Source organism: Vicugna pacos, chromosome 31 (genome assembly GCF_048564905.1).
Source record: "Vicugna pacos chromosome 31, VicPac4, whole genome shotgun sequence".
In the NCBI taxonomy this organism is placed as follows: domain Eukaryota; kingdom Metazoa; phylum Chordata; class Mammalia; order Artiodactyla; family Camelidae; genus Vicugna; species Vicugna pacos.
Genome location: NC_133017.1, coordinates 10,194,339 through 10,205,285, shown reverse-complemented (window position 1 = coordinate 10,205,285; position 10,947 = coordinate 10,194,339). Strand labels below are relative to the sequence as shown.

General features: G+C 60.7%; 1 protein-coding gene across 2 annotated transcripts; it reads left to right on the top strand.

The window, feature by feature from the left end:
* The first annotated feature begins 1,773 nt into the window (after positions 1-1,773).
* Positions 1,774-7,780, top strand: LOC140690647 (uncharacterized). 2 transcript variants are annotated; one of them, XM_072952532.1, is made up of 3 exons: positions 1,774-1,924; positions 2,141-2,333; positions 7,140-7,780. In XM_072952532.1, the coding sequence occupies exons 2-3, from the start codon at positions 2,264-2,266 to the stop codon at positions 7,778-7,780; spliced, it is 711 nt and encodes a 236-aa protein (XP_072808633.1). In that variant the 5' UTR covers positions 1,774-1,924; positions 2,141-2,263. The 2 variants fall into 2 exon arrangements, with proteins under 2 accessions (XP_072808633.1, XP_072808634.1); XM_072952533.1 differs by lacking the exon at positions 1,774-1,924 and having other exon boundaries at positions 2,036-2,333.
* Positions 7,781-10,947: the final 3,167 nt, after the last annotated feature.

Below are 10,947 nucleotides of genomic sequence, written 5' to 3'. Positions count from 1 at the left end.
ACGTCAGGCTGCAGCTGGACTACGTCTCCGCCTCGCAGGTAAGAGGAGCCCCGCTGCTTCCCTGGGGGCCGGCAAGGGGGTCCCTCGGGAGGGGTTTCGGTTGGGGGCTCCTGGCTAGACGCCGCAGCCGTGTGAGTGGCACCGTTGGGGTGAAGGAGGCTGGTGCCAGGGACAGGGCAGGCCCAGGAGTGTGCAGGCCCAGGAGTGTGCAGGCATAGGAGGGAGCAGGCCCAGTAGTGTGCAGGCCAAGTAGAGTGCAGGCCCTGAAGTTTGCAGGCCCAGCTGTGTGCAGACAGAGGAGTGTGCAGGCCAAGGAGGGTGCAGGCCCAGGGGTGTACAGGCCCAGGAGTGTGCAGGCCCAGGCGTGTGCAGACTCCGGAGTGTGCAGAGACAGGAGTGTGCAGGCCCAGAATTGTACAGGCCTAGGGCTGTGCAGGCCCAGCAGTGTTCAGGCCCAGGAGTGTGCAAAATCAGGAGTACACAGGCCCAGGTGTGTTCAGGCTCAAGATTGTGCATGTCCTGGAGTGTGCAGGCCCATGAGTGTGCAATCCAGGAGTGTGCAGGCCCAGTAGTGTGCAAGCCAGGGCCAGAGAAGGCCCATGCCAGGGAAGGCCCAGGAGTGTACAGATCCAGGATTGTGTAGGCCCAGGAGTGTGCATGCCCAGGAGTGTCCAGATGAGGGGTTTGAGACCGTGGTGGGATGTACTTCACGGGCATAAATAGCGTAAAAAGCATAAAACTACATGGTAGTGATGGTCGGACAGCATGGGAATGCACTTAATGTTCCTGAAATGCACAATTTAAAAGGGAAAAAAATCTGTATTTTATTAAAGGAAGTGGAAAATGGAAAAATACAGGATGCCATAAATGATGTAAAACAAATAAGCTAAACTAAAGAAAAACAAAACAAAAGCAAATTCAGGGGTAGGGAAGTCAACTTCGGGTAGGGGAGGGGATTTATGGTGGGATTTTGGAGAAGGTGTAGGAGGGTGCAGAGGGGGCAGAGCCCTAGGGGGTGGTGATGCCTGAAATGGTTCTCCACTGCCCAGCGGCCCAGGTGCAGGTGCAGGAACTGCAGGCTTCTCAGGAGCAGCAAGATCAGCAGGAGCGGCAGGCTCTTCAGGAGTGGCAAGATCAGCAGGAGCGGCAGGCTCTTCAGGAGCGGCGGGCTCTTCAGGAATGGCAGGCTCTTCAGGAGCTGCAGGCTCTTCAGGAGCGGCTAGATGAGCAGGAATGGCAGGCTCTTCAGGAGCTGCAGGCTCTTCAGGAATGGCAGGCTCTTCAGGAGCTGCAGGCTCCTCAGGAGCGGCTAGATCAGCAGGAATGGCGGGCTCTTCAGGAGCAGCTAGATCAGCAGGAGCGTCAGGCTCTTCAGGATCGGTGGGCTCTTCAGGAGCGGCAGGCTCTTCAGGAGTGGCAAGATCAGCAGGAGCGGCAGGCTCTTCCGGAGCTGCAGGCTCTTCAGGAGCGGCTAGATCAGCAGGAACAGCAGGTTCTTCAGGAGTGGCTAGATCAGCAGGAATGGCGGGCTCTTCAGGAGCGGCTAGATCAGCAGGAACGGCAGGCGCTTCAGGAGCGGCGGGCTCTTCAGGAGTGGCGGGCTCTTCAGGAATGGCAGGCTCTTCAGGAGCTGCAGGCTCCTCAGGAGCGGCTAGATCAGCAGGAATGGCGGGCTCTTCAGGAGCAGCTAGATCAGCAGGAGCGTCAGGCTCTTCAGGATCGGTGGGCTCTTCAGGAGCGGCAGGCTCTTCAGGAGCCGTGGGCTCTTCAGGAGCGGCGGGCTCTTCAGGAGCGGCTAGATCAGGAGGAGAGGCAGGCTCTTCAGGAGCTGCAGGTTGTTCAAGAGCGGCAAGATCAGCAGGAGCGGCAGGCTCTTCAGGAGCGGCTAGATGAGCAGGAGCAGCAGGCTCTTCAGGAGCTGCAGGCAAGATCCTGGGGAGAGACCTGGGCGATGTCTGGGCAGGAGGCTGTGGTGGTGGGGAGCCCTTCATACCCAGACTCTTCCGGAGCCTGTGCTGGCCTTCCACAGTGTGGCACACCAGCCCCTCACTTGGGGAGCTGGCATGAGTGTCCTGGTTCCCCGGATCCTGCGGTGTCTGGCTCTGCAATGACAGTGACCGGCAGCCGGCCCGGCCCGCAGGTCTCAGAGCCCTGCCTGGCCAGGACCACTCCTGCTTCTGCCCCACTCGACCGTCTGCTGCCTGATCAGACTGGGACCTTGGTCATCTCAGTCACCCGGGAGGCAAGAGACACACCCTAGGGCATGGGCGCCACCTCGGGCAGCAGGGCCCTGCCCCGGTTCTCCACATCCCAGCCAGCCCGCTTGGACCCAGGTTGGTGACGTGATCGGCCCCCCAGGCCTCTGACCCTTCCTCAGCCTGCTCTTGCTTGAGGCAGGACCCCCCCAACATGACTGCCCCACCGCCACCAGTCAGGAAGGGGCTGTGGGGCCACCCGGGTGGGGTCTGAGTGGTGGCCCGGCCTGGGCGGGCCTGCCCTGGGCCTCCCTGTGTTACCTTTCGGTCCCTCTGGCCAAAAGGCCAGAGGCGCCTGGGGTGAGACCCGACCCACTGTCGGCACTGTTGGCAAAGGCCGTTGCTGCGGGCTTTCCGGGGGCCGCGACCTCGGGATCTTGGGATGCAACAAAACATGTCTGAGCTGAGCTGAGTTCACCAGCCAAGTAGGTTGAGAAGTGTCCTTCTCTACACAGCGGGTGCCTGGTGACCTGGGTCCCAAGTTCTGTTGGGCTCTGTTGCCAGGGAAGTGAGGTCACTTCCTGGGGTCCCCTTCCCCAAGCTTCCTCCTTACACAAAGCTCCCCAAGGGCCTTTTTGGGCTGTTGATGGCTCACTTCCCACCCCATGCCATGTCCACCCAGTGACACCAACTCGGCCCCTCCTATAGCCCTGGGGAGGCCTGGATGCAGCCAGGGTCACAGCTCTGATGACACAGCTGGCTTCAGACCCAGCTCCCCCGCCAGCAGTGCTGTCACCCTGGACAAGCCACCTGCTTCTCAGGGTCTCCCCAATCCCCCATCGGCGCAGTGGGGATCATCTGGACCCGGCTTCCTAGGAGAGCCATCATGTCTCTAGAACCACAAACACCTACTGCACCTGTCACCTCTGTGGGCTGGCATCACAGGGAGCTCATGCACAGACTCAGCAAAGGAAGGGCCCCACAGAGGGCTGGTGTGCAGGCCAAGGAGTGTGCAGGCCCAGGACTGTGCAGACGAGGCATTGTGTGGGCCCAGGAGAGGGCAGGCCTAGGAGTGTGCAGGGACAGAAGTGTGCAGGCCCAGGAGTGTGCAGGGCCAGTAGTGTTCAGGCCCCGGAGAGTGCAGGAAAGGTGAGGGCCATCACAGGAGAGGGCAGGGCCAAATGGGGCAGGCCAAGGAGTGTGCAGGACAAGGAGTTTGTAGGCCGAGGAGTATGCGGTCACAGGAGTGAGCAGGCCCAGGTGTGTGCAGTCCTTGGAGTGTGCAGGCCCAGGAGAGGGCATGCCCTGGAATGTGCAGGCCCAGGAGTGTGTAGGTACAGGAGGGAGCAGGCCCAGGAGTTTGCAGACGAAGGAGTGTGTAGGGACAGATGCGAGCAGGCCCTGGAGTGTGCAGCGCCAGGAGTGTGCTGGTCCATGAGAGGGTCGGCCGAAGTGGGGGCTGGCCCGGGATAGGGCATGGCCAGGGGTGTGTAGGTCAAGACTGTGCTTGCCCAGGATTATACAGTCCCAGGAGTGAGCATGTACAGGAGTGTGCAGGCCCAGGAGTGTAGAAGCCCAGGTTTGTGCAGGCCCAGGTGTGCGCAGGTCCAGGAGCATGCAGGCCCAGGTGTGTGCAGTCCCAGGAGAGTGCAGGCCCTGGAGAGGACAGGCCCTCGAATGTGCAGGCCCAGGAGTGTGCAGGCCAAGCAGTGAGCACCCCCAGGAGTGTGTAGGCCCAGGAGTGTACAGGCCCAGGAGTGTGCAGCCCCAGGCGTGTGCAGACTCCGGAGTGTGCAGACACAGGGGTGTGCAGGCCCAGGACTGTACAGGTTAGGGCTGTGCAGGCCTAGCAGTGTCCAGGCCCAGGAGTGTGCAAAATCAGGAGTATACAGGCCCAGGTGTGTTCAGGCTCAAGATTGTGCATGTCCTGGAGTGTGCAGGCCCATGAGTGTGCAATCCAGGAGTGTGCGGGCCCAGTAGTGTGCAAGCCAGGGCCAGAGAAGGCCCATACCAGGGAAGGCCCAGGAGTGTACATATCCAGGGGTGTGCAGGCCCATGAGTGTGCAGGCCCAGAGTGTGCACTCGAGGGATTGTGCGGGCCCAGGAGAGGGCAGGCCCAGCAGTGTGCAGGCCCAGGAGTGTGCAGACACAGGAGGGATCAGTCACAGGAGTGTGCAGATCCAGGAGTATACAGGCCCAGGTGTGTGCAGGCCCAACCTTGTGCAGGCCCAGGAATGTGCAGACAGAGGAGTGTGCAGGCCAAGGAGGGTGCAGGCCCAGGCCAGGGCAGGCCTAAGAGGGTACAGACCCTGGAGTGTGCAGGCCCAGGAGTATGCATGCCCAGGGCTGTGAGTCCCAGCAGTGTTCAGGCCCAGGAGTGTGCAGAATCAGGAGTATACAGGCCCAGGTGTGTTCAGGCTCAAGATTGTGCCTGTCCTGGAGTGTGCAGGCCCATGAGTGTGCAATCAAGGAGTGTGCGGGTCCAGTAGTGTGCAAGCCCAGGCCAGAGAAGGCCCATGCCAGGGAAGGCCCAGGAGTGTACAGATCCAGGATTGTGCTGGCCCAGGAGTGTGCATGCGCAGGACTGTGCACGCACAAGAGGGAGCAGGCCGAGGAGGGTGCAGTCCCAGGTGTGTGCAGGCACAAGTGGGAGCAGGCCCAGTAGTGTGAAGGCCCAAGAATGTGCAGGTCCTGGAGAGGGCCGGCCGAATAGGGGGCAGGCCCAGGAGAGGGAAGGCCCAGGAGTTTGCAGGCTCTGGAATGTGCACACGAGGATTTGTGCGGACCCAGGAGAGGGCAGGCCCAGGAGTGAGCAGACAGAGGAGTGTACAGGCCCAGGAGTGTGCCGGCACAGGTGGGAACAGGGCTAGGAGTGTGCAGGCATAGATGGGAGCAGGCCCAGGAGTGTACAAGCCCAGGTTTATGCAGGTCCAAGTGTGCGCAGGTCCAGGAGTATGAAGGCCCAGGTGTCTGCTGTCCCAGGAGTGTGCAGGTCCTGAAGTTTGCAGGCCCAGGAGTGTACAAGCCCAGGTTCACGCAGGCCCGAGTGTTCGCAGGTCCAGGAGTATGAAGGCCCAGGTGTCTGCTGTCCCAGGAGTGTGCAGGTCCTGAAGATTGCAGGCCCAGGAGTGTGCAGACAAAGGTGTGTGCAGGCCAAGGAGGGTGTAGGTCCTGGAGTGTACAGGCCCAGGAGTGTGCAGGCCAAGGTGTGTGCAGACTCCGCAGTGTGCAGAGACAGGATTGTGCAGGCCCAAGATTGTACAGGCCTTGGGCTGTGCAGCCCAGCAGTGTTCAGGCCCAGGAGTGTGCAAAATCAGGATTATACAGGCCCAGGTGTGTTCAGGCTAAACATTGTGCATGTCTTGGAGTGTGCAGGCCTATGAGTGTGCAATCCAGGTGTGTGCGGGCCCAACAGTGTGCAAGCCTAGGCCAGAGAAGGCCCATGCACGGAAGGCCCAGGAGTGTACAGATCCAGGAGTGTGCAGGCCCAGGAGTGTGCATGCCCAGGAGTGTGCAGGCACAGGAGGGAGCAGGCCGAGGAGTGTGCAGTGCCAGGTGTGTGCAGGCACAAGTGGGAGCAGGCCCAGTAGTGTGAAGGCCCAAGAATGTGCAGGTCCTGGAGAGGGCCGGCCGAATAGGGGGCAGGCCCAGGAGAGGGAAGGCCCAGGAGTTTGCAGGCTCTGGAATGTGCACACGAGGATTTGTGCGGACCCAGGAGAGGGCAGGCCCAGGAGTGAGCAGACAGAGGAGTGTACAGGCCCAGGAGTGTGCAGGACCAGGAGTGTGCAGACACTGGAGTGTGCAGAGACAGGAGTGTGCAGGCCCAGGAGTGTGCCGGCACAGGTGGGAACAGGGCTAGGAGTGTGCAGGCATAGATGGGAGCAGGCCCAGGAGTGTACAAGCCCAGGTTTATGCAGGTCCAAGTGTGCGCACGTCCAGGAGTATGAAGGCCCAGGTGTCTGCTGTCCCAGGAGTGTGCAGGTCCTGAAGTTTGCAGGCCCAGGAGTGTGCTGACACAGTAGGGATCAGTCACAGGAGTGTGCAGGTCCAGGAGTGTGCCGGCCCAGGTGTGTGCAGGCCCAACATTGTGCAGTCCCAGGAGTGTGCAGGCCCAGGTATGTGCAGGCCCAGGCCATGGCAGGCCCAGGAGGGTACAGACCCTGGAGTGTGCAGACCCAGGAGTATGCATGCCCAGGGCTGTGAGGCCCAGCATTTTTCAGGCCCTGGAGTGTACAGAATCAGGTGTATACAGGCCAAGGTGTGTTAATGCCCAAGATTGTGCAGGTCCTGTTGTGTGCAGACCCATGAGTGTGCAGTTCGAGCAGTGTGCAGGCCCAGTAGTGTTCAGGCCCAGGAGTGTGCAAAATCAGGAGTATACAGGTCCAGGTGTGTTCAGGCTCAAGATTGTGCATGTCCTGGAGTGTGCAGGCCCATGAGTGTGCAATCCAGGAGTGTGCAGGCCCAGTAGTGTGCAAGCCAGGGCCAGAGAAGGCCCATGCCAGGGAAGGCCCAGGAGTGTACAGATCCAGGAGTGTGCAGGCCCAGGAGTGTGCATGCCCAGGAGTGTCCAGAGGAGGGGTTTGAGGCCGTGGTGGGATGTACTTCACAGGCATAAATAGCGTAAAGAGCATAAAACTACATGATAGTGATGGTCGGACAGCATGGGAATGCACTTAATGTTCCTGAAATGCACAATTTAAAAGGGAAAAAAATCTGTATTTTATTAAAGGAGGTGGAAAATTGAAAAATATAGGATGCCATAAATGATGTAAAACAAATAACCTAAACTAAAGAAAAACAAAACAAAAGCAAATTCAGGGGTAGGGAAGTCAACTTCGGGTAGGGGAGGGGATTTATGGTGGGATTTTGGAGAAGGTGTAGGAGGGTGCAGAGGGGCACAGCCCTAGTGGGTGATGATGCCTAAAATGGTTCTCCACTGCCCAGCGGCCCAGGTGCAGGTGCAGGAACTGCAGGCTTCTCAGGAGCAGCAAGATCAGCAGGAGCAGCAGGCTCTTCAGGAGTGGCAAGATCAGCAGGAGCTGCAGGCTCTTCAGGAGTGGCAAGATCAGCAGGAGCTGCAGGCTCTTCAGGAGTGGCAAGATCAGCAGGAGCGGCAGGCTCTTCAGGAGCTGCAGGCTCTTCAGGATCGGCTAGATCAGCAGGAACGGCAGGTTCTTCAGGAGCGGCTAGATCAGCAGGAATGGCGGGCTCTTCAGGAGTGTCTAGATCAGCAGGAACGGCAGGCGCTTCAGGAGCGGCGGGCTCTTCAGGAATGGCAGGCTCTTCAGGAGCCGTGGGCTCTTCAGGAGCGGCTAGATCAGCAGGAGAGGCAGGCTCTTCAGGAGAGGCAGGCTCTTCAGGAGCGGCTAGATCAGCAGGAGCGGCAGGCTCTTCAGGAGCAGCGGGCTCTTCAGGAGCGGCTAGATCAGCAGGAACGGCGGGCTCTTCATATGCAGTTGGAGCAGCAGGATCTTCATGTTCAGCAGGAGCAGCTGGAGGGAGTTCGCGTTCTCCTGCTGGACCCTGGTGGTCCTGTTTTTGTTCTCTGGCGTCTTCCCCTGCCCCTGCCTGCTCTGGACCTGTAACTGTTGGACGTGGAGAGAGCTTTAAGTCTAGTGGTTGTGCTCAGGCACAACCTGGAAAAAGGTACCCACATGGCTCCCTTTCCACGTGCCTTTTCAAGGACAGAAATCTTCCCAGAGCTTTGCAGACAGCTCCCACCGAGCAAGTGCCCACAGGCACTTGTTCTGTGACTGAATTCTTCCAGACAGGTGGTCTGAGGCCCGTCTTTGTTCTGGTCCCAACAGCAGACTTTGGGAATGCCTCCCTGTGTGGCCCAGCCCTCCGCCCTCCCTCACCTACACACCCGCACCGGCCCTGCCCTTCTCACCTTTGGGCTGTGCTTCGGGGGGCTCCTGGCCCTCTACCTGAATCCCCGGGTGGTGGGCCCGGTGCTCCAGGTCAGAGCCGGGGGTGCTGAGCTGCCCCTCAGCCCTGGGCAAGATCCTGGGGAGAGACCTGGGCGACGTCTGGGCAGGAGGCCGTGGTGGTGGGGAGCCCTTCATACCCAGACTCTTCCGGAGCCTGTGCTGGCCTTCCACAGTGTGGCACACCAGCCCCTCACTTGGGGAGCTGGCATGAGTGTCCTGGTTCCCCGGATCCTGCGGTGTCTGGCTCTGCAATGACAGTGACCGGCAGCCGGCCCGGCCCGGAGGTCTCAGAGCCCTGCCTGGCCAGGACCACTCCTGCTTCTGCCCCACTCGACCGTCTGCTGCCTGATCAGACTGGGACCTTGGTCATCTCAGTCACCCGGGAGGCAAGAGACACACCCTAGGGCATGGGCGCCACCTCGGGCAGCAGGGCCCTGCCCCGGTTCTCCACATCCCAGCCAGCCCGCTTGGACCCAGGTTGGTGACGTGATCGGCCCCCCAGGCCTCTGACCCTTCCTCAGCCTGCTCTTGCTTGAGGCAGGACCCCCCCAACATGACTGCCCCACCGCCACCAGTCAGGAAGGGGCTGTGGGGCCACCCGGGTGGGGTCTGAGTGGTGGCCTGGCCTGGGCGGGCCTGCCCTGGGCCTCCCTGTGTTACCTTTCGGTCCCTCTGGCCAAAAGGCCAGAGGCGCCTGGGGTGAGACCCGACCCACTGTCGGCACTGTTGGCAAAGGCCGTTGCTGCGGGCTTTCCGGGGGCCGCGACCTCGGGATCTTGGGATGCAACAAAACATGTCTGAGCTGAGCTGAGTTCACCAGCCAAGTAGGTTGAGAAGTGTCCTTCTCTACACAGCGGGTGCCTGGTGACCTGGGTCCCAAGTTCTGTTGGGCTCTGTTGCCAGGGAAGTGAGGTCACTTCCTGGGGTCCCCTTCCCCAAGCTTCCTCCTTACACAAAGCTCCCCAAGGGCCTCTCTGGGCTGCTGATGGCTCACTTCCCACCCCATGCCATGTCCACCCAGTGACACCAACACGGCCCCTCCTATAGCCCTGGGGAGGCCTGGATGCAGCCAGGGTCACAGCTCTGATGACACAGCTGGCTTCAGACCCAGCTCCCCCGCCAGCAGTGCTGTCACCCTGGACAAGCCACCTGCTTCTCAGGGTCTCCCCAATCCCCCATCGGCGCAGTGGGGATCATTCTGGACCCGGCTTCCTAGGAAAGCCATCATGTCTCTAGAACCACAAACACCTACTGCACCTGTCACCTCTGCGGGCTGGCATCACAGGGAGCTCATGCACAGACTCAGCAAAGGAAGGGCCCCACAGAGGGCTGGTGTGCAGGCCAAGGAGTGTGCAGGCCCAGGACTGTGCAGATGAGGCATTGTGTGGGCCCAGGAGAGGGCAGGCCTAGGAGTGTGCAGGGACAGAAGTGTGCAGGCCCAGGAGTGTGCAGGGCCAGTAGTGTTCAGGCCCCGGAGAGTGCAGGAAAGGTGAGGGCCATCACAGGAGAGGGCAGGGCCAAATGGGGCAGGCCAAGGAGTGTGCAGGACAAGGAGTTTGTAGGCCGAGGAGTATGCGGTCACAGGAGTGAGCAGGCCCAGGTGTGTGCAGTCCTTGGAGTGTGCAGGCCCAGGAGAGGGCATGCCCTGGAATGTGCAGGCCCAGGAGTGTGTAGGTACAGGAGGGAGCAGGCCCAGGAGTTTGCAGACGAAGGAGTGTGTAGGGACAGATGCGAGCAGGCCCTGGAGTGTGCAGCGCCAGGAGTGTGCTGGTCCATGAGAGGGTCGGCCGAAGTGGGGGCTGGCCCGGGATAGGGCATGGCCAGGGGTGTGTAGGTCAAGACTGTGCTTGCCCAGGATTATACAGTCCCAGGAGTGAGCATGTACAGGAGTGTGCAGGCCCAGGAGTGTAGAAGCCCAGGTTTGTGCAGGCCCAGGTGTGCGCAGGTCCAGGAGCATGCAGGCCCAGGTGTGTGCAGTCCCAGGAGAGTGCAGGCCCTGGAGAGGACAGGCCCTCGAATGTGCAGGCCCAGGAGTGTGCAGGCCAAGCAGTGAGCACCCCCAGGAGTGTGTAGGCCCAGGAGTGTACAGGCCCAGGAGTGTGCAGCCCCAGGCGTGTGCAGACTCCGGAGTGTGCAGACACAGGGGTGTGCAGGCCCAGGACTGTACAGGTTAGGGCTGTGCAGGCCTAGCAGTGTCCAGGCCCAGGAGTGTGCAAAATCAGGAGTATACAGGCCCAGGTGTGTTCAGGCTCAAGATTGTGCATGTCCTGGAGTGTGCAGGCCCATGAGTGTGCAATCCAGGAGTGTGCGGGCCCAGTAGTGTGCAAGCCAGGGCCAGAGAAGGCCCATACCAGGGAAGGCCCAGGAGTGTACATATCCAGGGGTGTGCAGGCCCATGAGTGTGCAGGCCCAGAGTGTGCACTCGAGGGATTGTGCGGGCCCAGGAGAGGGCAGGCCCAGCAGTGTGCAGGCCCAGGAGTGTGCAGACACAGGAGGGATCAGTCACAGGAGTGTGCAGATCCAGGAGTATACAGGCCCAGGTGTGTGCAGGCCCAACCTTGTGCAGGCCCAGGAATGTGCAGACAGAGGAGTGTGCAGGCCAAGGAGGGTGCAGGCCCAGGCCAGGGCAGGCCTAAGAGGGTACAGACCCTGGAGTGTGCAGGCCCAGGAGTATGCATGCCCAGGGCTGTGAGTCCCAGCAGTGTTCAGGCCCAGGAGTGTGCAGAATCAGCAGTATACAGGCCCAGGTGTGTTCAGGCTCAAGATTGTGCCTGTCCTGGAGTGTGCAGGCCCATGAGTGTGCAATCAAGGAGTGTGCGGGT

Coding starts and splice junctions, on each gene's coding strand:
- LOC140690647 (XM_072952532.1), top strand. CDS start 2,264: ATGGGCGCCACCTCGGGCAGCAGGGCCCTGCCCCGGTTCTCCACATCC. Junction 2,334..7,139: donor GCCAGCCCGCTTGGACCCAG/GTTGGTGACGTG, acceptor TCCACTGCCCAG/CGGCCCAGGTGCAGGTGCAG.